The sequence below is a fragment of the Apodemus sylvaticus genome, chromosome 2 (genome assembly GCF_947179515.1).
Source record: "Apodemus sylvaticus chromosome 2, mApoSyl1.1, whole genome shotgun sequence".
Lineage (NCBI taxonomy): Eukaryota > Metazoa > Chordata > Mammalia > Rodentia > Muridae > Apodemus > Apodemus sylvaticus.
The window spans coordinates 52,803,885-52,829,705 of record NC_067473.1 but is presented as its reverse complement, the minus strand read 5'-3'; the positions used below and the strand labels follow the sequence as shown (position 1 = coordinate 52,829,705).

Below are 25,821 nucleotides of genomic sequence, written 5' to 3'. Positions count from 1 at the left end.
AGGCAGGAGACATCCAAACTGGGAAGTCCCAAGAGAAAGAATACCCCACTTTACAAATACCCATTAAGTTGCAATTCAATTAAAACATCTGAAAGGAATTCATAAGTATCAGCAGACCCTGTAATTGCTTAATTAAGGATAGAAGCCCAGCAAACACAACCACAGTAACAGTCTGATTCATTAGCACCTCTGTGATAGCAGAATGGGATTTCTCACTTAAACATACATTGGCTTTAATTGTGTAATTTGGTTAGGCACTGGTAATCAATGGGGATCCACCATTCCTAGGGCCCGGAGATGAGAAGGATACTCCTGTTTACCTTCCCTCCCTTCCCCTCATTACAAGTTCTTGGTCTATTGAAACAAGCAGTTGATATTCCAATTACGACAGGCTGGAAAAGAGACTTTAAAGTGAAGGAAGGAAATGAAACACTATTCAAAGGCATTCAAGGTGGAAGGACAGACACATAGCCACACCTCCTGTGCATCATGAACAAACCCACTATCAGTCATCAAAACGCAGACATCTACAACTTTATTGCCTGGCTTGTCAGAATGCACCAGGGGGTGGGGCAGGGAGCTATAATGGAAGAGATGCCAGAGGGCAGGCAAAGGGAAGCCTCATTTTCTAGTCTTAGCTCTTTGCCTGGGCAAATGGTTACTTCTAAGTCACCTACTGTGATTCCCATGGAGCCCGCCAGGTGGCTGCTGCCATGAAGGCAGCTCTCCCGCAGGTAGGTAAGGTGAGTGCTACCTACTCCAGCCCCTCACCCTGCTCACCTTGGCCAGTAATTCCCCAGACTGCAACACCTTTAAGGCACAGAAGTGCAAACAACCTGTATGTGTCTCAACCTAGGCTGGCAAAAGATCCCAAAGACCTGATTTAAGATTCCTTACATTACTTTACCCTGAAGGTTCAAATTACTCTTCTCTTCTAATCCTGGAGAAGGCATTTTGTTTATGGGATACTACCTTGATACCTGCTATGCTTAGTCAGAATGACAACTTCCTGAACTGTGCCCTCAGCATGGCCCTGATGCCCAAGAGGTACCATGTAATTTACAATGGAAAAACCTTCACAAAGGTCCTGGTAATAGTAGGGCACACACCCATGTTCATAAAAATAAGAATCAAGAGGCACATGAGTTGTAAATATATGCTTCAGTCTTTCTTAGATAAGATTCCAAAAGAAAGCTTAACACACATGGTTGAGCTAACAGGAAATCAAAGAGTAAGGTATGCTGCTTTTGTTCTAATGGAAGGGAACATGTGAGGCTTTCTGAATGCTGCCTGAGGAAAACAGGTCTTAAAACCAATGTGCGCTGCCGTGGGTTCTCAGGACACGCTGACTGTGATCTGCCTCCCAGAGCAAAATAAGTGTGTTTAGGAGGCAGCAGGGCAGGCTTGGGGACCTTCAGCAGTGTCAGCACTGATGGGCTAAGGTCATCTGCTCGCTGAGCAAACCTAGGCCAGGTGCTGAAAGGACCAAAGGGCACAAGCCGCCAGGAGGCGCTGACCTGTCAGCTGCAGCTGACGTGCCCAGCCCCACCTGCTACCCCATCTGACTAAACAATCACTTCACGTACAGGGGTGCAGGAACCGTGACAGAGAGACCAGCTGGCTCCGGCCAAATGCCACTCCCTATCAAGCTGTGGGGCCGTCTGCCCAAAAGAGGCCACATAAAAATGCAGAGTCCACCCTACCTTCAAGTACAGAGAGCTCTCCAAAAGGCTGGGATTAATGAGAGCAGCAAGGAGGGACTGAGCTCAACAAGAGTCTAGACTTTCCCCTTGAGAACGGCACTGCGCTTTCTTCTCTAGGTGTGAACAGAGACCAGTTTAGCAGCTGATTTTATATGGTGTGGAGTGAGTTGTACCATGAGAAGAGACTGTTCAACAGTCACAGCTCAGGTCTCCAGGCCTACGCGTACCCTCGCTCACCTCGATGTCACAAAGGCTAAGCAGACTCATCCCACCCATGTTCCAGCGACCTCTCATCTCCAGGTCAGCTTTCCATATCTCCGCACAATCTTGATTTCTTGGAATTCGCAACAAGGACCCTCAGTACCTTAAACTGCATGTTCCCTAAGATTTTTCTCCATCCTCCCTATCCCTACACAATCTCTTTTGAAGACAGGATCTCATGTAGCCCAGGTTAGCCTAGATATACAGCCTCGAACTCGTGACTACCCAGCCTCCATTTACTTAGTACTGTGATTATAGACTTTTACCACCAGTCTTGGCTAGTCTATATTCTTTATATGAAGATTTTGTTAGGTTTTATCTAACAATCTAGGCTTGTTTTAAGAAAAACAAACAGCTATACTAGATAGCTCTCCCACTCTAACGTAACCCATGACTTGAAAGCAGGCATCCAGTTAGAAGTGCGGTGGTGCGTGCTGGCATCCTTCCGCTCGCCTGCTACCCCGACAGCTCTCATTCACATGCACTGTTTTCCATCCTTCAATGGATCTCATAGAGTTAGGCAGTCTAGATCTGGTAAGTCTGCTCCTTCCAGAAGTCATGGGTATTTTCTCATCACCTGGAATCTGCCTTTGATTGATAACTCTGATGAAAATATATCGACAAAGGTCACCTATAACTTTCTGATTGATTAAATAGTATAAAAATCATGTCACTGCTTTGTACACATGTTCTAACTCTGACCATGCTGGCTCCTCAGAGGTCTCTATCTCCTTAGCTTCCTGAGGATTACTCGCAAGGGGTTTTTACTCTCAGGGTTATATCTTCTGTCTGCATATGGATTCTTAGCCTATGGTTAGAGTTCCTGGGTGTTCACTTCACATATAGGGTGGAATAAACCACTCCTAAAGCTGTTCTCGAAGCACCCAAAGAGTCTCGCACTGTACACATGCGGAGTAATCCCTGATCTGAGCATTTGCCCAGGCTCTTCTGATGAGCCTCAACATTTCCATGGAAACTATAAATATTACACATCCAAGGCCAAACCAATTACCCATTCCTCTAACCAGTTTCTATCACTGTGTTATCTTTGACTATGGCTTTAATAATCTACTCCAAGGCTCAAGCTTAGGATGCTTGACTTCTCCCCTACACTCATCCTAAGCAAAAGTGAGTCTACCTCCTAAATACTCATGATTATACTTTTTACATGTATTCGCTGCTATGTAATCTGTCTTTCAGACTGAAAGTTAACTTAGGCAGTGACTTGGAACTATGGTGCTTAGGATAATGTTAACTCTACAGAGGAAATGATTGACACAAACAGTAGCATGGCTTCCTTCTAAGCGAGGTGGAAACCACAGCATCCTGCATGACTACCTGGAGCTGGCTCTGTTGAAGGAGCTGAGATCAGAAGCTAGGGTTTTGATCCTCTATGGGCCTGAGGCCGGTTTCCTGGAAACAATCAGACCTTTTCTGTTTTTTATCCTAGACTAAACTCTACACTGCCAAGATGCTGCTTTTTTCAGGTAGAGCCAAGAATGAGCTGAAGATACACCTCAAACCCCAGAACAAGAATCTACCTACAGTCAAGAGACCTTGCAGCTATAGAGAGCGTAAGAACAGGGCACAAATTTGGCTCTCCAGCAAGGTGTGGATTTGATTCAAGCCTTCTTTCCCCAACTGCCCCTGAGGATGGAGTCATACTTTTCTTGGTCCTTGCAGGAAACCCGCAGAGCTGCGTAGGGACCATAAAACTGGGCAGGTGCCTTGTCAAGAGAGGACAGTCAAGCAGCAGCAGTGCTTCTTCACTTCAGGGAGTGGCTTACTGTATGTAGCTCAAGCCTTCCAGTTGGGGCCCGAGGAAGCCCCTTAGCTACACAAGTTCTCAGTGCCTTCTAGGAAAAAGGGGCCAAAGGAATCTGGCTGTGGATAGATAGAAAGTGAAGCTCTTGCCCCCTTCCAACACAGCAAACTCTATTCAAGAATTCCACAGAAGTGCTGAAGCAGCAACAGGACAGTGACAGAAAGGGCCATCTGGGAGCACAAAAGTGCGTGTCCTTTGTGAGTGGATGAATGTGTACGAGGGAGGGGTGGGAAGAAGAAGGAGCAGCCTTCCTTCAAAGACCGCAGTTTCTGTAAGGGCTGACTGGAAATAAATATCTTTATTCTTTGCCAGCAGCGAAGAAATGAAGTGGTGTATACTCGGAATATATAACTGTAAGCTGCTCCGACAGCACTGGACATAGTCTTGCTGTCTGGGGAAACGCTAAGCAACCCAGAAAGGCAGGCTATGAGAGGGGCACGTCCAGGCGGCACGGCAAGGAAGGAGGAAGGCTTGCTCTGTCTAGCACGTCACTCTCAGTCAACAAGAAACACTGCTAGACTTTCCTAAAGGACTGGGAACCTGATGACATTTGAAGAAAAGAAAAACAAAAAACAATAAAACCAAAACCAAGTGGCACTGCCTGGGGAGCCCCCGGGCAGGGCAGAGCAGAGCAGGGCAGATCCTCAGGGCTGCCTGCTAGTGCCAGGGCAGGAGCAGGGGACTGGAAATAGCTAGTGCCAAGCATGGGAATTTTATTCTTTGTTTTCCTAGGCTTAGAATCCCCTCCACCTAAGCAGGATGAGGTTGGCTGCTGTCTTTCACACCATTTTCCAAAGTCATATGCTTGGTGGGACGGAGGTAGAAGAGGAGAGCTTGAGGCTACAGGGAAAGCCCAGTCAACTTCCCACGAGGACACATGCGACATAGAACTCACCGGCCAGCAGGAAGGTGATGAGGCAGGTCTCCTTAGGTAGGTAGAGCTTGAGGCGAGAGCCACTGAAGACATACTCTACCACAGCCTCAGAACGGCCTGCCCGCTGAAGGAAGGGCAGGAACTGCTTTGCTTTCTGGGTGTCCTAATGGAAAAAAGGAGGAGACAATCACCGGAGAGCAGTGGACACAGACATACACTCATATGTCTTCAGTTTGGGATAAAAAGTCCAGAGGAAGCTAAGCAAGTTAACCACCTAAGAATCCGTCATTTTTGAAGACATGACCGAGATGTGCTACTCATATGACCTTGTTCTAAGAAACATTGTTAAACAACAGCTTCCAGAACATTCTTGTTGGCCAATGCTTCCACACAGTAGCTACACACTAAGTGTGTATATAAGTTATGTGAGTGTTTGGGAACTAAGCTTATTTCTGCTCTGGGGCAGGATGAAGAGTTTATTTTCTCTTAAGTTAAAACTGAGGTCAGAAAAATAATACTATTCTCCCATGGCGGCTAACTGAAACTTTAATTTCTTTAAAAAAAAAAAAGTTGAGGCCATGTTACATAACACCTGCAATCCTTGCTCAGGAAGCATAAGCAGTCTATCCTCAACTGTAAACACGCTGTGTCAGACTCCAAGCTTGTGCAGAACCTGGCCTTCTCTGGATATCAATTCAATTATCCCAGTTTCACATGCATTTTGAGGATGGGTGTGTGTGTGTGGGGGGGGGGAGTGCTCTCTTACCCAAGGAAATCTGTAAGAGCAGGATGTGCTCCATAAAGACAAAGACCACATCACACCAGCAAAAATAATTATGGAGAACACACACACACACACACACACACACACCCCAACCATCTAGTACTTTCCAAACATTTTAATGCATCAACACAAGTCCAAGCATTCTGCTCTCAAGAGTACCAAGTGTGAGCACTTAGAGTCCCAGAGCTCTTGACCACATAGTCACTGAGGGCTTTCAAATCCTCTCAGTCCCTCAAGCTAATTAAACAGATGACAGAGTAAGCAAGCATCAAAATATCACATCACATATGCTGGGGGAATAGCTGCTGGATTTGAGAATTTCTGAGGTTTTCAGCCCAGACAGCAGAACTGCAAACTCCCTCTGAGGACAGCAAGTTCTGTGGGCTTTCCTGACTTCTGTGACACAGCACAATCTGCACTCTGCCAAGCTCTTCCATTCTGACACTTCTCCTAGCAATACAACTATTGTATCTAAATTAATGTACATACAATGATGAAAATTTAACAAGCCATCGAGTATCATAGTGCTTCCACAGCAGCCAAAGATGCTCCTCTCATTCAAATCAGTGAGGTAGCTTGTGAGAAAAACACTGTTTATAGTAATAAGATCTATGCCCCCTTCAAAGGGAGTCTCAGAGCAAAGGAGAGCCGGTCATCCATTCTCAGGCTTCCTAACGGTACACTGGTCGTCCGTAAGTTGACAATGAGCTGTGGTGGGCTGGGAACTCCCCCAGTGAACACTCACGCGACATATATTCTACTACGCACACAGCAGGAAAAATGCCTTTCTGGCAGCTGGCTGAAGTCCAGGACAGTCAAGCAAGACAAATGCTCCAAGGGAACAAAAGTACTACCTGACTCAAATCCTTTTGCCATACTAGTCTAAATCTGGGGCATTATTCATGAGCTGAGCCAGTAAGTCAACAACAATTACCAAATTGATTATTGCAGATCATGAGGCAACCCAATATCACTGTGAAGTAATTCTAAATTTTCCAGAAATAGACTTTGGCTCAGTCCTGTCTTTTGGCTCTATCTGGAAGAGAAAGAAATATGAAGATGCTTATGGGGGACACACACACACACACACACACACACACACACACACACACACACACCTTTAATGTTAATATCGACAAGGAAGCTGTGTCCTTATCCTCCCTTTTGCTAACCCGACTAAAGAGCAGGATAAAACAGTCCCTGCTTTACCAGGGAGATGGTTGCTCAGAACAATCAAGGAGATTCAAGAGACCTGGCTGGTCTCTATGCAATGAAATCACAGAAGACCTTCCCTTCCCTGGTGTCTCAGCTCACAACCTATCAGGCTGACTCCAGAACTGACCCGTGGGAAGATGACAGGGAAAGGCACGCCACTGACGATGGCAGAGGTTAGAACAGGAAGTGAGCAGTGAAAGCTGAAGGCATGACGCTTCAACAGCTTCCCATGTTTACTTCCAGAAGCAAAACAGTAAAATAAGACATGGAGTGCCCGAGTTCTTGAGACAAGGATTCAAAGGCTTAGGAGATGACATGGCATGGAACACCCATTAAGAGGAAGAATGGAGACTTCATCCAAGCCGACAGCATTTTAAGTAAAAAGGATCTTATGAAGTCAATTAAATTGACTGTAATAACCAAGAGATGTCAGCTCTTTGGAATCTCAGTCACAGCCACAGGACGGTGTCTGTCTTTCCTTGTTATGGGGAGCATATCTTTGCTTAGCATGCTCCTTTTCAACAGGAAAACTCGCTTATTTCTGTGACTCAGATGAAAAGAACAGTACAGAATATTGGTAACTTTCCTCAGATGATGTACCTATAAATCACTCCAGATAATTTAGATGTAAAAATTATCTTAGGAATTCAGAGTATATTACAACAAAACGGACTGAATGTGGCTAGGTAAGTTGCCTTTCAAGGAGCTTATACAAGCATGGGTAAGTATTTGGGCCACACGGTGATGTTTAGGGCTAATCAGAGAAAGGTAAAGAAAAGGTAAACAAGATAAAAGTTGATTACAAGAAATGAACAATAACCGAAGCCAGCCTCCAGCAAAGTTCGAAATGCAATCAGATCTTTAGGCTAACCCAGTGGTAAGGTTCAGAGATGCCATTAACACAATAGGTTGAGTCCCTTCCCAATAGCACAGAAGCACAACTCACTCAAATTTGGTAATAATCAAAGATTTCTTCACAAAAAAATGTAATCCCCTGAGTTTGTTTTTTAAAGAAGACATTAAAAAATCTCAGGATTATATATTGAGATATATAGCACCAAATGCTCATTTCAAGGCAATGTTATCTACTTAAACTTAGATGGGTAGACTGTCATCCTCAAGTATTCCATGAGATAGCTTACTCATGAAAGAACTGGGAATCTATAGAATTGCCATAGTTCTGTGGTACTACATGGACTCAAGAGAATGTACGCAGATAAATTAGGCATGGCTCTGTTATTGATAGCAATACTCTCCTCCGTTGGTGTAAATAATATAGAAGCAGTTCTGGGCAGGCACTTTCCTTGTGGTTGCACTGCTAGTTTTCACATTACCGGTGCTGCACCAGCATTTTTCTGTTCTCTCAGAAGAGTGAATGTGAGGTTGCATTAGCCACATTTAACCTGCTATTGTAGATGGCATCTCTTTACGGAATGATTCCTCCTCCTCAATACACCTTGAACTTGAGAAAGTAATGATGCAACAAATGTTCCTGGGGTGACTTCATTTCAAAGCAGTTAGTGTCTATACCTCAAATTTAGAGCAACAGGATTTAGAATGACCCCCAAGAAAGATTCTCCTTAAAGAGAGTGAAAGGATATAAACACATCTTAATTATTGACTCACAATCTGTTCTGTTCTGGTTTAGGCCTAATCTTTCTAATGTGGAAACATCACATCTTTCTTTTTTAAAAACATTTATTTACTGTAGGAATGCGTTACATTCATGTGCGGGCCAAAGGACATCTCTTTGTAGTTGGTTCTCTTCTTCCACTAGGTGGGTTCTGGAAACTGAGCTTAGGTCATCAGGCTTGCTGTCAAGTGGCCTTTGACAGCCTTCTACCACATCTCTCTGTGGCTATACAAAATCCATCTGAACAGCTGGGCCGCCAACTCTTCCCTGAGAAGTACTTTCCTGGGTGAGGCACAGTGGTACATGCATGTGATCCTAGCACTTAGGAGAAGGAGCAGCAAGATCAGGCTAGAGGAGACCCTGTCTCCAGAAAACAATGAACAGGGCTAGGATGTGGTTGAGCTGTGGAGTGCTGGCCTGGGCCCAGTCCCCAGGACCACACAATGTGGGAGCAGAGATGCATGCCTGTCATCCATTCTGGCCCTGGGGAGCTGAAGCAGGAGTCAGAAGTTTCAGGTTATCCTTAGCTACTCAGTGAGTTGGAGAACAGCCCAGGATAAACCAAACTGCCTTAAAACCCAGATCACACCAAAGCAAACCAAACCCAACAAAGTACCTTCCTGTGAAAACAACTAGTTTATCTCTTTTTTAAATGATTTTTGCAATTACCAGGTCTGGGAGGGTGATATAGTTGGTTGGAAGTAAGAGGGTGATGAAATGGAATCCTAGAGAACAGGCCAGGCCAGGGGCTATTGGCGTAGCAGTTGGACAGTCAGGGGCACTGGTCCTAGAGAACACAGCTTACAGAAACTATAGGTTCATGAAACTGTTCACATGCTCCTGACCTTAGCAAAAAGAAAACCTATCATCTTCCCCCTAAAATCCCCATACATGAAACATCACAGCACTCAAAAGTGCACAGGGAAATGGGAAGAGCATAAGCCTATTAGTTACCAGGTAACACTTGGGATTATCATGTGCAAGCCTCAAATGGGAAGTGTTAAGAAGGAAGCTCACCAATGAATTCCCATCACCACAATCACCTTTCCATTAACATCAAAGAATAACCTTGAGGCAGACCAAATTACACACATAAGTGACCCTGTTAATATAGACATCCTTGATCAGCACCTGGAAGCTCAGTGGTGAAGAAATCATCGGGCCCAAGGAGACTTCGTGGAAGCACCACAGATATTTTCCCTACTTTAGAATGTCTCTTCCCCCGGCATGAACTGGTTGTGTTACTGGCCTCTCAGGGCCAACTAATCATAATGCATAGTAAGTGAAACAAGAGGACAGACAGATAAGAATGGAGATCAGAGCTGATCTCTAAGGACACTGAAGCAAACGTGTATTTTCACATTAGAGACTACTGTGAATCTATCTCGGCAGAGCTGTACAGAATAGGCAAAGTACTTCTGCAGTGGCACAGAAGACAAATCACAGCTACATCCTCTACCCAAAGACAAAACCACCACTCATCACTGCACACTCTTCCTCCCTTCCATAGGCTGGTTAGTTCTTGGGTTTCTGGTTCTGTGAGGAGCCAACTGTACTGCACACTAATCGCTTGGAATGAAGGGGACTCTGGTGGAGAGGACACCTGGGGATACACTTCAGAAAGAACTTAGAACTCTGAAGCCAACATCTCCCGCTAGTTATTAATATTTCACAGTAAGTGTGTGCGAGGGGTCTGGTATGTGTGTATGCAAATTTTGGTGAGCAGCACATTTAACAGGGATAAAGGAAACAGAAGAGAGTCACAGAGAAAAACACTCAGAAGAAAACAGCATTCTACCATGTTTTTATAAAGGTACTGAATCTAGGTCATCAATAATCTCTCATTAAGTGATGTCTGGCTTACATCACCTCATGCTGTTGGCTTAGCTGGCACAACACATCACTCAGGCTAACCACAAGTCAGAGCAGAGAAGTGGTTGTCTGGGCCCGGGTTCCACCTCTGCCCATTAGTAGGAACACCAGCTGGAAGAAATCTGCCTTCTTATTTGTGGATCTCTTGAAGTTATAATTTTTATACCTTCATCTGTTATTAAAGGAATACATCTTAATTAGCTAAACCAAATGTCCAAATGGAATCTGCAAGCTAAGGACAGACAAAAGACAAGAGCAGTCTGAATGGAGTGCTAGCCACTGGGACCAGGACAAGGCAGACACCTTAATTCCAGCAAGACCTCTCTTCCAAATAAGGAGGAACTAAATCCTTGGTGGCTTTGCAGACACACCTATTTCAGAAGTGCCACAAATAACAGGCATCTATAAATGATTCCATTTGGCTGATCCAGCTGACATGGGAACTCTCTCTCATGTATAATGCCAAAAAGAAAGGAGGATCTGGTGAATACTAGGAAGATAAGGGTCATTTTGCTGACTGACAAGCACAACGGTCTCAGACAGGCCAGGTAACAGGCACAGGGTATGTCCTGGACTTTGAAGAACCACTTAAAATGAAGAATGGCCTAACAATTCTTTTGGGATAAATCACTTGCACACCCCACAACATGTAATAGTTCTATGTTGTAGGAATGGTAAAAGCACAGCAGGCACTTTCTTAGGGCTATCATTGCTGTGATGAAACACTGTGACCAAAAAGCAAGTTGGGGAGGAAAGAGTTTATGGGCTTATATAGTCCATTAATGAAGGAAGTCAGGACAGGAACTCAAACAGAGCAGGAACCTGGAGGCAGGTTCTAATAAGGGTGCAGTGTATGCCATGGAGGGTGGTGCTTACTGGCTTGCTCAACTTGCTTACTTTTAGAACTCAGAACGATCAGCCCGGGGTGATATCATCCACAATGGGCTGGACCCTCTCACATCAACCACCAATTAAGAAAATGCTGTACAGGCATTCTCTCGATTGAGGCTCCTTCCTCTCTGATGATTCTAGCTTGTGTCAAGCCAGGATGGGTATGAACCTGAGGATTGGGCCAGGTTGGTAGAATGCTTGTCTAATACGCATGAGGCTCTGGGTTCTATGCCCTGGACCACATAAAATTTGCCATTGTTTGTGTAAGACTACCACTCTTGGCTATTTCATGAGCTCAAGGCCAGCTTGGGGTTCAGGAGACCAGTTTTCAAAAGGGAAAAAGTGAGCGGGCTCATTTGTCAAAGCTCACAGAATTATATGCTGAAGATAATATATTTTAGCTGCATATATTTTAAAATTTAAAAGGTAAAAATAACCAGAGTATGAAGAATGCGTTTCCTCAATTTAAAATTCAAGACAACTTTTACCCTAGCCAACTAACTTATCATTAAGTAGGAAAAAAATGACAAGTTCGAAACTATTAGCTCAGTAGTTATCTTTTATATGAATTACTTTAATATAATGAAAAATTGACTGTACTAAAGCACTTTAAAACTTTTAACCAGAAAAGGGTTAGGGGACTAGGGGAAACAATCTTACCAGTTTTTTCCAAAGTTGCATAAGGAAGTTTCAGCTCTTAGGCAACTGCTAAAAGAAAGCAGGGGAACAAATGCCAGGCTCAGCAAACTAGAGAGGATGTGCACTGTTCAAATACGGAACAGTGGTTCAGCCGATGCAGTCTATGCTATAATCCCAGCCACGGGCGGTAATGCAGGGAGTTCAAGGCCAGCTTCACCTGGGGAGTTTGGAGCCGGCTTGAGCTACACGAACTTGTCTTAAACAAAACACAAAAAAGGTACAAAAGGGAAAGTGCTTGTTGTCAAGCCAATCATGTGGGTTAGGTCCTGGGATGCACAGGCAGACTGTGGTCCCCAACCCCCAAACACTTGCTGTGTGTCACATATGCACCTTCTCAGCAAAGCTGTAAAAAGCTTTTCGGGGGGCATGAGGAACAGGGTAAAAAGAGAAAAGGTTTTACTAAGTCCTAATACCAACCTGGAAACAAAATCAGTTGATATGACTTAGCATGAATAAAATAATAATTCTAAAACAAAAGAAAATTCTACACAGGCTTAGAGATTGCTTTTTTATTGAATGACTTTTAGTTTCCCAAATTTAACCAGCTCAGAATAAGCTGTGAGAATCATTTAATTTAACCTTTAGAAATGGAGTTATTGCCTTTTAGTGGTAAAATCTGCATTTTATCATCAACAGGAAATATAATGCACTCACCATATTCTACATATAAATAAGCTTTTGTTTTTGTTTTTTTTGTTTTTTGGATTTGGTTTTTTCGAAACAGGGTTTCTCTGTATAGCCCTGGCTGTCCTGGAACTCACTCTGTAGATCAGGCTGGCCTCAAACTCAGAAATCCACCTGTCTCTGCCTCCCAGAGTGCTGGGATTACAGGCGTGCGCCACCACCGCCCGGCCATAAATAAGCGAAGTTAGGTATTTAAACTGAAGATGGTATGCGTGCGTCATATAAAAAGGATGACAACATAACCCGATTTACAATAAATAAACGCATATTCTGACTTGTTCTCTTCCTGCCTTCAACCCTCATTTTCTAATAAGGGTGCAGTGTAGTCATTCATGCAAAGCTAAGGTTGCCAAATCAGGTTCTTCCCAAGACCAGCTAACCTGTACAGCCAGGGTAAAGCTATCTCGCAAATTCATGTATCCAGAAAATTCTTCCACAGACCCATATTTTCTTGTTCTCTTCCCAGATCATCCCAAACTGTCTTCCTCCTTCTTTTCCTGCTTGCCAGTATTCTTAATTTCTCAATAGCATACTTCTATAACTTTTGCTTCAATTGATTGTTATGGTTTTGCCCTAGGAAACCACACAAATTGTTGTCTCTTTGGAGAGCCTCTATCCATGGGATCTCCAACCCTGCTGCAGGCCTCCGCATGGGGTCTGCCAACCTTTCCCTCATCGAGACCCTAGAAACTCCTTCATGCTTTTTCCTGGAATGTGGTTTCCTCTCAGATCCATGCCTTCCACTTTCTTGTTCTACTTTCTTCTACTGAAAAAAAAAAATCTCTTCAAACTTCTCATAGAAAACGTCTTATCTCTGAGGTCAGGTAAATAAATACACAGTATTGCTTTTATATTTCTATTCAGGAGAAAGACTATCTTATAGCCTCCTCTAAGATAGCCTCAAATCAGTAATAAATCCCTTTCATTCTTCAATAGTGTAGCAACACATTATACTTTTGGTAGTGCTGAATGCTTTATGATGTAAATTTCCTTTATGATGTACAGGAAAGTTATTTTATTATAAAACAATGGCAATTACTCTAGAAATAGGCAGGAGACATGGCAATTTGTTTTCTGGTTCAGAAATACCAACATATATGGCAAAAAATGTTTATAGGAAGAGCATAACAAACTAGGAGAAACATTTATTTGCTGATTAAATAGATGTAATCTGTTAGTGTAAATGCCTCATTTATCCAAATAAACCTTTAAACTGATGAGGCAGTACTGAGAAAAAGCGCACACAGCCACCTGGGAAACCCAAAGGCTTATACTTTTAACCATTCTTTTGCTTCTTATCTAAGCATCATGCAATGAATATTTATTTGTTTATTTATTTATTTGGTCTGATGTCATCATGCTGCCTTTGCTGGCCTGGAACTTTTATCTTGACCAGGCTGACCTCAAAAATCATAGAGCTCTGCCTGCCTCTGTCTCCCAGTGCTGAGACTAAAGGCCTACAGCAGCAAATCCTGCACAAGTAAGTTTTATGGAGACACAATGGTGTCTTCAAGAGTAAGGCATGAGTGTGACCTATAAACAGTGTAGGTCTGGCATGTGACACTAGGATATAGAACAAAGTGCATCAGCCAGAGGCTATATCTGGATATCTATTACAAGACTGGATTAGAAAATAACATACAAGTGTAAAGTATTTTTCTTTAAAAGTTTTGGACAGATTTTTATTACTTCCAATGTCTCTATAGGTTAGAGGTAAGAATGTATCACAGAATCAGAAAATGGCTCAAGAGATAATTAAAATGAAATGTGCAGAGAAAAGAATTTAAAATGGTATGATGAAGCACACATTTTCATTTCATGGGCAAATCAAGAACTCAGGGGCATGGAAATTGATGTCAGGCAAAATTCTACTCCAGACAAGAACTTCAGAAAAAGAGAAAAAATGTCAGTAATCTACAACACAAAATTCAAAAACCTTAAGTAAGTATCAACTAGCTATTAGATGGAGACAAATGCATTTTTCCCTAAATATTTCCTTCATGGAGATGACTGACTGAAGAGATGCAGAATCCCAAATACTGAGGACAAACATAAAGTATTCAATGGTCCCATAATGTTAAGCAAAAGCATGTTTATTATATTTAATTGGTACTTCCCAAAGTCTGATGTTTTTAGAGTTAACAAAAAAATAGATAATTATACAATTTGGAAGAAGAAGCTCTAGTTTCCTTGATATGCAGACAAATGACAACCATTATGGTAGAAACTTATTAAGGAAACCAGAAGGTAATATTTTGAATGACTCAAAATGTATCAAATTAAAAACCCACTTATTTTACTCAATAGCTTTCCACAATGATAAAATATGCTATTCTTTTGACCTAGCTTTCTGTTTTGTGGTTGATAATGCTTTAAAAATTAAAGACTATGATTTAAAGGTTATTTATGACTGATAACACACATATACACATATACTCATACCATCCTTAAATACAACTTCAAGAGGTAGATTAAGGCAATTACAATATAACATTTTAAGCCATCCACCTGCCCAACCCATCCTATGTCCTCTTCTAGGAACTGATTGTACGGCTGAGATAAAATACATCTTAGGTATTAATCCTGGAGGAGGTTTAGTCAAGATTTCCTCCCATTCTAACATCAGTCTGGCCACTCAATTATTTCCAATAGTATGTAGAAATTTTTAATTTCATTTAATCCTATTTGTTAATTCCTGGTTTTATTTTCTGAGCAATTGGAGTCCTTCAAACAGTGGTCAAAATATAAAAAACAAATGGCCACTAAACACACACACACACACACACACACAGAGACAGATAAACAAATGTTCTTAACTATCAGGAAAATACAAACTAAAACTACATCAAGCGTCCATATCTCACTTCAGTCAGAACAGCTATCATTAAGGAAAAAAAAAAAAAAAAAGCTGATAGGTGACTCAATGGATACAGGCTTAATGTCTGATTTCAATCCCTGGGGCCCACAAAGTGGACGGAAAAGAGAAGACTCCCTCAAGCAGAGACATCCAGTCTCTGCTCAGACAAGACCTTACAAACTTCAAAAAAGTAAAAGAAATGGGGTGGGGGAGGGGTACAATCTAATTAGTTAATCTAAAGATTAACTAATATCTTTCCAGCACGGAGGTACAGATGATTTTTTTTCTTCTTTCATCTGCTTATAGTAGATTTAGTTAAAAACAAAGTTTTTCTATGTAAGGAAAAAAGGTTTTCCTATTTATTTATTAACATTCAAGACTAATTCTGCTTTGCCCAGATAAACTCACAAATCAGTTAGGTCAGATAACCGTCCCTCTAGCTCTGGAGCCCTCTGTGATAAATTTGTTCTTTATCTTTTGAGACAAATACTTTTGATGTTGACTGGTCTGTAAATGATGTGGAAAACATCACTGGGAGCTGGTGCGGAATTTGTTTTGACTCAATCAAAGGGCTGTACATAGAGTCTTTCCCAGTACAGACAACAGACTTAGGAGTCCTTCTTCAAAGGGACCAAGACTTTACGTAGATAATTATGGTTCAAAGTCAGAACGGTACACAATAAACAAAGCTCACATATCAGACTGGTTTGAGAATTTGAGGTAAAGTGTGTGCCTAGTAAGGCAACAGCACGCTGTCAAACACCTCAAAGCCTTGCTCCACAACGCAGGCTCCCACACACAAGTGGGAACAACTGATAAGAAGCTTACAAGGCAAAGAGGCAACCTCTACAGAAAAACCGTCTTCATGGCAGGTTAGTGGAGATCTTTTGTTCTGGAGTTACAGACTCTTCCTGAAGCTGTATGAAGCACTTACTCCTAGCCTCATCCTGTAGCTTTCAGTTCAAGTACTGAGGTAAACTACACGTGGACTATATTGACGACCTGCTGATCAGTGAAACGCTCACTGACAGAGTGATGCAAATGAAATGTGTTTTGGCATTGTGTTCAAGCACGGAGCTCCCATCCTCTCTGTCAGGACACTTTAGGAGCTCTCAGAGGTTTCAACATTCAGACTGCACAGACACCATTATCACATGCTGGAAAGTATGTAGCTCTTCTGCTAATCCGGGTGGGTTGATTTCTGACTTCTGCCGCCACCACCTCCACCACCACACTGCTCCTGCTACCCTACACAAACTAAGAACATGGTGCCAAACTACCCACTGAGTAGGTCTTAGGTCTTCATCTAACGTAACAGAGGAACAGCACTTGTGTAGTGACACTTTTTTAACTGTCTCTTGGGCAACAAGCTTTTCAATTTCCTTTGCCAGCAACTCCCTCATACTGTTATATGACCTTTATATTTGAGAAAAAAGGCCCAAGGCCTAGGGATTGGTCTTAATGTGCTGTGTGGAGCCAGTGGGATGGCTTGAGGGCAGAAATGCTTGTCTATACTGAGACAGATACTTGGAATTCATGGAAAGAGTGGTCCAACTTCTGAACAAAGTCCTCTGACCACCCCATGTAGCTAAAAAATACACAGAAATCTCAGATACATTAAAAATTAATAATTAATTTAAAGGAAGTTATGGTAATGCATATCTTCAATCCTAGTGCTTTAGAGGCAGAGGCAGGCAGAACTCTGCAATTCCAGGCCAGCCTGCTCTACATAGTAAGTTCCAGGCCAAATAGGGCTACATAATGAGACACTGCCTCAAATAAAAATACATATTTGTTTAATGTATATGGGGAAATGGTGTGATGACTCAGTGGGTAATTTAATTTCCAGAATCCATTATAGGAGAGAAAGAACTCCAAAACATTGTCCTTTGACTTCCACATTATGTAGCACCCACCTATACTCATACTTATCATACATGCATCATAATAATGTTAAAGTAGAATTTAATTTTAAAAGGATTTGAGGCAATTACGCACATAAGCATCTATACATCCAATAATTTTCAAACCACTGAATGGTTCATGCATGCTTAACATGTTCAGAAATTTCATTCTCAAATCTAGTCTGTCGAAGTCTGTCATATGGGAAAAAGCATACTTCCACAGAGTTCTTTGTGACCTTCAGCACATTGTTTGTGCATGTCAGCTGACTTAAGCCCCCCGCCCTGACCCCTCATTTTCTGCCTAGTTCTCTTTGTCCCTTACATGATCTAGATCCATTTCCCTTTCTGCCTCCACAGCACAACTCTAGGTCCAGCCACTGCTTCCTTGGCAGGCCAGCTTGAATAAACTGTGGTCAATAGTATGTACTCACGGGACTCTGCTCCAATTCCCACAATAATTATATAATCAACTACGTGTCTCCATAAAGAATACATTTGTCTAGTTCAATCCTCAATATCCAGCCCTGTGTCTGGTATTTAAAAAGCTTTTACTAAATGTATCTAGTTTAATTGTTCACCACTGATTTTACATGAGAAATGCATACAGGGAAAAAGCCCAAGATGGAACACATTTGACATCAAGAGAGAGATAAGGTAATGGTTAGCGAGCTTGAGGAGGAGTGGTTTTGAACTTCAGTTGGAAAAGGAGTTTGAAAGAGAAATACTACAGATGATGACATGTGTCACTCAGACGACCTCCTGTGTGCCTGACGCTAAGCAACTCAGTCATGACAATCAACATAAGGTACTAAGCACTGGTCTCAGCTGAGCTCTTGTCCTGCCAATTGTTCAGAATATATCCATGTGTGAAATCATACAACTAACTACAGCACAAGCTAAGAGATCAAGTGCCACACCATACCCATTTTATAGACCGGAAAGCTCACAGAAACACTAATTCCTTCTTCAAGGTAACAAAGTAAGAAGTAATGGACTCCTGACTTGAATTTCAATGAACTGAGATGAGAGCCTTATGCTGCATGCTGGCTCCATCCTACCAGCACACACTTCTGTGCATCTCTGTACAAGCCGCCGAGTTGATAACCAGTAGTTAACTCTGAACTTACAGAGCCAGCATTAATTTTTTTCAAATATAAGTTCACCCCCTGAGGTGCATTACTTGACATATCAAATCTAAATAAGGCACTGTAAATAAATATAAAAGTAATTAATTCCTCTTAGGGATCTAGAAGCTAATAAGGAGAATATCTCTAAACAAGTTGAAAAGTTACCTATTTATCAACATATACAAGATCACTGTATGATTTGTCAATGCTAAAAAAGGGCATGATCAGAGGGCAGGATGGATGCAAAGGGACATAAACAAAGGGTGGGAAGAACCTGTTCCTCAGGGGCGGAGACAACACTCAGAAAAGAACTTGCCCTCTAGATGTGATGAAGAGGGAATGCAGGCAAGTCCCCAAATGAGAGCACTAAACTGTGGGTTAGGTAAATATGTCCCAACAGAAAGTAGCCAGGCCTGACTGGCGGTGAGGGAGCACCCACTTACTCTGCAGCAGTGCACCCAGCACAGGTCTTTCTCCAAATCAGACACCTTGCTAACAGCTTATGCTCTCAGGCACTTCCATATCTACTTCTCTAACTTCCTCCTGAGAACACCACTTTCTGAAGAGGAGAGCCATAAGCATTGGGCATGTCAGAGGTACCCCAAGCTCTAATCAAGAATATCTACATGTCAACATTGCAGAGTTTCCAAAATTCTGTGAGACACACTCTGTAGGGAATCTTAGAAACATGCTAAATAAAGGCTTGAAATACAAGCAAGCAGAATGTCTATGTTAGTAAAATGACTTACTTTGAAATGTTTACATAAGCAATAGCCACAGGACAGAAAGGGTTCAGTCTAGGGCTAAGCAGTTACGATGACAAAGCAAGAGTGGAGCCAGAACAGCACAGAGAAACTTCAGGGCTTATCACATCACTGTGGGCTTGGGAGAGATGCAGCAGACAACCCAGTCAGTCACACACAGCACCAGGAACCAGGCACATTAGTGCACACTCTAACTTTCATTTGCTTTTGCCATGTTGGGATCATTTAACCAATCTTGATTCCTGATATAGAATCACAGAGCAATATCCATGTGTTCAGAAAAGGGGAGAGTGAAAGAACATGAACCAGTGACAGCAGAATCCATGTGCATAAGCACTTCTCTTAGAAAAAAAGAACATCTGCTTCAAGGAAAATGCCCCTGGACTCTCTCAATTTTCTTGCTACTTTCTTTGGACAAAAGAAAGGTTATAGCTTTGTTTATTGAAATGGGATCTAGGACCCTGTGCTGGTGAGTTTCTTGCCAACATGACATAAACCAGAGCCATCTCCAAAGAAGGAAAAATTGCGAAAATTCCTTTATTAGGGATTTGCCAACAGACAAATTTGTGCTGGGCTTCTTCTTGATTAATGATAGTTATAGGGTGCTGGGCTGAGACGTTCCATGGGGACTGTGCCACCCGTGGACAGGTCATCCTGGGGCTGCATGACAAACACCTAGCTGATGGAGCCATGAAAGGAGGGCAGGAAGCAACATCCCCCTTGGTTTCTGCTTCAGTTCCTGCCTCTAGTTACCATAGCATGCTTTCACTATTGATTGTAAGCTACAAGATGAACCACAGCCGAAATTTCCTAGGTTGTTGTTGCAAGACAGCAAACTTGGACAGACCCTGACACTATGGAGTTCATTCACATGTACTCCTATGTAAAGTCACAGTTAAACAAGAAGTCAGAGGGAGCATGAGAAAAGGTCCGTCCATCTATCCACCCATCCATCTATCCATCTATCAATCATAGCAGAGATCTTTTCTCTATCACAATTCACAGCAGAAACACAGTATCAAGGTTTATGAGTACACAGGGATGAAAAGGTCTTCCTCATACGAGGTAACAAAGTGTCCTGTCTCTAATAGTGATCTACCTTTCAGGCTGGTCACTTGACCCAGCATTTCTTCAGAGGTATTAAACAGCAGAGTCAAGACACACCCAATTAATGGTCAAGATAGCGCACCTTGCCTTCAAAGTCCAGGCTTTATATCCCTAATCTTAACTGCTGTGGAACCTGGATTTTCTACCAACAAAAGCCAGCCAATGAGTGCCTGGCATAGTGGAGCATGCCTATATATTCCATTGCTAAAGAGAGAGGCAAGAGGATGCCATAATTCAAGGCAGCCTGGGCTACCAAGCAAGAGCCCGATTCAGATATCCCAAGGCCTGAGACTTAGCTTAGTGGCAGAACATTTAGCCTTGTCTTTGATCTCTAGACCCCCACCTGGTAAATCTCACAATGAATAAAATGGCAGTCCAAACAAACATTATGAGGTCAGATACTTTAAAACTTCATTTTAACCCATTTATTGATGAAGGAAAGATTGAGAGGAAAGTAAAGAGCTGGGTCACTAGGAATGCTGAAGAAAATGTTCTAAGTATTACTTTATGAAAATATAGAGTGAAAATGTCAAATCTGAACACATTTCTCTCACAGCAGAGATCAACTGTGTCTCTAAAGGACATGTCTTCAGGACTTACACACACCACAATCGGCCCTTCACAAGCCATCTTCTCAAGCTACAAAGGTGCAAAGCAGACCAGGAAAATCCACAAAGCAAAACTCACAGAATTGCATCACCACAAAACAGCTTATAAGGCTCTGTCCAGCATTCTATAGAAAGTACACTCAGTAATCTTCCTCCTTATTTCAAAGTCTTGAACAATTTTCCTGATACTCAAAACTAAATAAAAGCCAGAGACCATGTCCTAAATTTGGTGCCCTACATTGTATAAAGAACACAAAAGAAATAAAACTCAGTCAAAAAAATGTATTAAAACTCTGTAAGAAGTACTTAAACACAACCACCACTGACTGTATCAATGCTGAAATAAAATCCTGGGAAAGTTCTCATGGAAACCATAAATGCTTTCCTGAAATTCTGGGGAACCAAATTAAGGTGTGTGTGTGGGGGGGGGTGGGGGGGGTATTAGGCCCTCAGGACTCATGTGGCTCTAGAAGTGAACCTTCCCTCCTCTATCAAACCAATAGAACACTGCCCTCCCACCATGAGTGTGAGGGCAACTAACTCCGACTTTCTGCCACAATCAATGTCTTCTTGATGATATCCAACTTTTCTATAGAGATATTGGGGGCAGAGTTAGAGAAAGGGAAATGAAAGAGAAAGTAGAAGGGGAGAAAAGGAAAGAAATAAAAAAGATCAAGGAAACAGTAAAGACAGAGAAACTACACATGGTAGTGCACGCATATAATCTTAGCAGCCTTGCTGAAGCAGGAGATGCCAAGGCCAGACTGGGCTACACAGTGAGGTTCCATTTCAAAACAAAATAAATCAGAACGCCTCAGACCTCTGCAGCCTGGGAGAGGCTGCTAATCTAGCAGTGCCCCTGCCATTAGAGATTCCGAGGAGTGCTGCAGAGCTGTGGGGCATGTTTTTTGTGTGGGGAGAACCCAAGTCAATTAGCTGCATACTGCAGGCCAACAGTTTCAAGACAGATGAGAACAGAGAAAGCAGTATCTTCTCTTACGTGAGGAAGAACTTGACCCGTCAAATGAAGCAAAGGTGCCAGAAAGCCAGGAAGGAGACCTGAATATTGTCACCACCACAGATTCTGACCAAGGCTCCAACTTTGGGGAACACAACATGCTTGCCTGAGAGAACATGGACTAGACAGTGCAGTAGCTCAGGACAGCAAACATGGCGCCCAGCAGTAGAGCTAGAGGAAACATGACTGAAGAGGGTTTTGGCACAGGCTCTGGCCACTCTTAGAGTCAGCAATCAACAATACACGATCATTAAAATTCCTCAAGCATCATAACAAAGAGACCAGAGAAGACAGGAGAGAAAGTCTCAAATACACACCCCAGACTCATTATAACTCCTATCGCACAGATGGGAGAGGAAGAGATAGAGGCAGAGGAAGCAAAGTGTACTCACAGTGCCGGCTGCCCTAGAGGAGTGGGAAACTCGCAATCTTTCAATTTTGAATCCTAATTTGCTTGTCTCATCTACCAGAACAACAGTTAGCCGTGCTCCAGCCCCATTTTGTTACCTATTCTACACTCTATCTACAGAACACTGTATTTATTGCAGAACAGGCTAAAGCAAAACCAATAATACACCTAAGATAAAGAACAGTGGTATATTTTACTGATACGCAAAGCCCAACTTTTTTACAGTAGCAAAGGAAGGGGAGAGGCAGGATGAGGAAACAACTAAACTCGCTGAAAATGGAGGCATAGATGTGTGAATGGGGCACTCATAACAGAACTTCCCCCAAGCCAAGAGCAATCTAGAACCAGACCAGGCAAATTTGTGGCTGGACTTACTTCAAGGGAATCTTGCCCCAAAAGAAAACCAAATTACAGAAAAGTAAATGGCTTATGCTCATGAAAGTCTACTCTCTATACCTGGAGAATAAGAAAATGAGAAAATACATTTGTGTAAGAGACAGTGCCTGAAAATAAATGCAAAAGAAACAGATAGGTGTCCAATTGATATCACACAGGTAATCTACTTATCTTACAACAGACTCAACTTAATGCTAACCATACCTACCATTCCTAAAGGAAGATCTGCTCCTTAGAATACACCAGGCTAGAGACGCACTTCCTAAGAAGTCCCTCATCTCTCACTCCCAGGCCTAGATCTTACTTCCCACCAGGAATTCAGTCAAGAAAAAACCCTTTTATTTTGTTTTGTTTTTGCTAAATCTCCATAAGAAAGTATTTTAATGTATCTTATCCTTGGCCTGGGCCAACTAAAACCCAAGGGAAGATAGGAAGAATGGGTACAGACTTAATTTTTAAAGGAGGAGCTCTGGGACAAAACTGACAGGCTATTTGCCTCACAGTTACGACAGGACATCTTCTGCAGAGAACATCTCGAGTGTCTTTTAGACACAGAGTGTGTACTTATTCCTATCTCTTTTTTTTTCTCCAAAGATATGCATTGTGGTGGGAGGAGAATAGAGGGAAGAATTATGCAGAAGTAACAGTTCTCAGTAAATTATTTTGGCATCATAGTGCATACACTGTCAGCTCAACAAAATCTTCCATTTATCATGACCTGAAACTGTAGGGAGAGTCAGTATGGGGCAATGGAGGGGGGGCACAGCTGAAAATTTAAAAGAGATTAAGATTATTTTATGAAGCTATTATATAAGTGTACATTATACTGTCATTACTCGGGGTCTATTTTCCATCAGCTGCACACTGCTTGCCCATGACCCTATATGCCTACCTGTCCCTCAGACAGCAGAATTGCCAGCATGCTCTAGGGAGCAGAAAACCCATACATCTCACTTAAATGACACAAGGGCACCCAGTCCATACTCACACTTAACACTGTGATGGAGGGACAGGGAGGTGAGAAGCGGAAAGACAAACCTCTTCTATTACACAGGGCACAAAAAAATTACAGTCTTAGCTGACTAATTTGTGATCCAGGCAGACAAGGTCATATCTGACATCTATTTAAATTGAATAGCTTTTCACTTCCAGTCTGTCCACCCGCTCAAGCTTTCCTCTTTTATTTATGTGGTCACTGAGGGACATTCAACTGGCATTTATTTTTAAATAACTTAAGAGCAATCCATTTTTTTCCACACAGAAAGAGAATAAAAAGAGGTACAAAAATGAGACACAGTTTAAGGGTGAGTTGGTAGGTTAGGAATAATAATATTAATCATGATTATGTTAAAAATGAAGGCAAGTTTGCACAAGCACTGCTGATACCTATACTAGCAACTAACCAGTTAAGAAACACCAGAAGCAGCAGGGTCAGAGAGAGTCCATAAGAGGGAGAGGCAGCACTGAAGATTTCCTGACCTCTGGGGTCCTAAGAGGAAAACCATGGCCGGCCGCACACCTGTACCTTACTAGCCTCCTTAGGCCAAGTGTGCCCTTGGGCCGCCAGGAGAACCCAGCCTCAAGTTGGTCTTTTGTTTATATGTGGGGGGGAGGGGCGGGACAGCTCATACTAGTGTGTGTTAGTAATTTGTTTAAAATTTGTTTTCAATTTTTAATGACATGGTTTCCCAAGGTCAGCTTTACATAAACATTTCCATAGGCAGATGGTCCACTTGTAGAGGAGCCTCCATTCTGTTTTACAAATTTTCTTTCCCTGGAGCTGAACAAATTGCCTCATGATTATACCAAACTCTTCAGCAAAAGAACATTAAGAAAAATATTGTTGAGAATACCACAGCACACACCTATAGAAATTAATAACATGTATGCCAGAAAAACCCAGCAGGCTAAGCCACAGAGAAAAGAGAATGAATAGCCACATGCTGGACACATCATCCCTGGCAACACTCGCCTGAGCAGATGCACTGCAGACTCTAGTGAACAGACATTACCAGGAAGTTTCTTCTTCTCAAAATTCTAAGCCACAAACACACATGTATCATTGAATCTTACCTAAGTACGAGAGACCCCAACCTTGAGGCTGACTCCTAGGCTCAGGGAAAGTAGGCGACCCTGTTTAATCTGCTGCCTAGGCTAACGAGTTATATTCAAAGAAAAGCTCAGATGTCCGATTGTTTCTAACAGGGTATGAGGGCACCCACACATGGGAGATCTGGCCAGACAGATTTTCATAAGCTACAAGAGGAACAAGAGGAAAGGCTGTGAGCAGGCGTGTAAACGTGACATAAGGAGAAGGCATTGCACTCCAGTTCTGCCCTGCTTGGACCCAGGCTGAGCAAGAATTTGTTTACATTGGTTTTGTCATCTTGAGGTCCAAGGCACATTCCTTGTGTGTCTGTGGTCAGAATCACAGGTCCTTTCTCCTTCAGTTCCTGATACAATGTGATCCTCATCTATGGCACACACCAATCTCCTGCTTGGCCTTCCTACAGGAGTTGGCATCCTGGGTGCCTTTCCCGGTCACCAGAGTGAAGTCAACACTGGCATCATTTGCCGCCTCTTAGCCAGCAGTGCTTCTCTTCATAGAAGACAGCTGGCTCTGTTTTCTCTTTCTAACTTGAATGCAGGGTCTGTCTCTGTTTCTTCCTCCATTGCTTTATTCATAGTACCGAGAACAGTTCCTACACATAGTAGGCAGTCACAAAGTATTCTACAAGAAATCCTCAAAGAGGAGGATACTGCTCAGTCAGAAGAGACCTTAGCAAGGTCAAGTCTTTACTGCAAAATGTTGCTAGGAACAGAGCCTGCTGGGAGCTCACTGATTCTTCTATATATTGTCTTTATTTATTATCTCTAAGGATGTTCACATATTCCTCTGTTCTGTTCCAGTAATAGACAAGCTGCGAAGAACTCATTAAGAAGTCACAAGTAATTCTTAGACTTTCTCTTATAACCTACATTTGACCTTTTAACATGAAGACTTCTCATTCACATTATAAAATAGGTATTAATAAAACCAAAGAGCTAATTTTACTTCAGTACAATGAGGAAGTATAAAGTAACTTCTAAATTCATAACAGTTAATAACGAAGAAGCAACATAGAGACAGCTCAGGTAAAGAAACTGGATGGGCCTTTAAATTACCCTTTCCACAATGTAAACCAGAATT

The 25,821-nt window shown here is 42.3% G+C and overlaps 1 protein-coding gene across 1 annotated transcript in view; it reads right to left on the bottom strand.

The window, feature by feature from the left end:
• The window catches only part of Snd1 (staphylococcal nuclease and tudor domain containing 1), a 407,737-nt gene that overhangs the window by 138,634 nt on the left and 243,282 nt on the right, over positions 1-25,821 (bottom strand). The window contains exon 15 of the mRNA XM_052173319.1: positions 4,685-4,826. Within this exon, the coding sequence (XP_052029279.1) occupies positions 4,685-4,826 (142 nt within the window). The remainder of the gene's footprint in view (positions 1-4,684; positions 4,827-25,821) is intronic.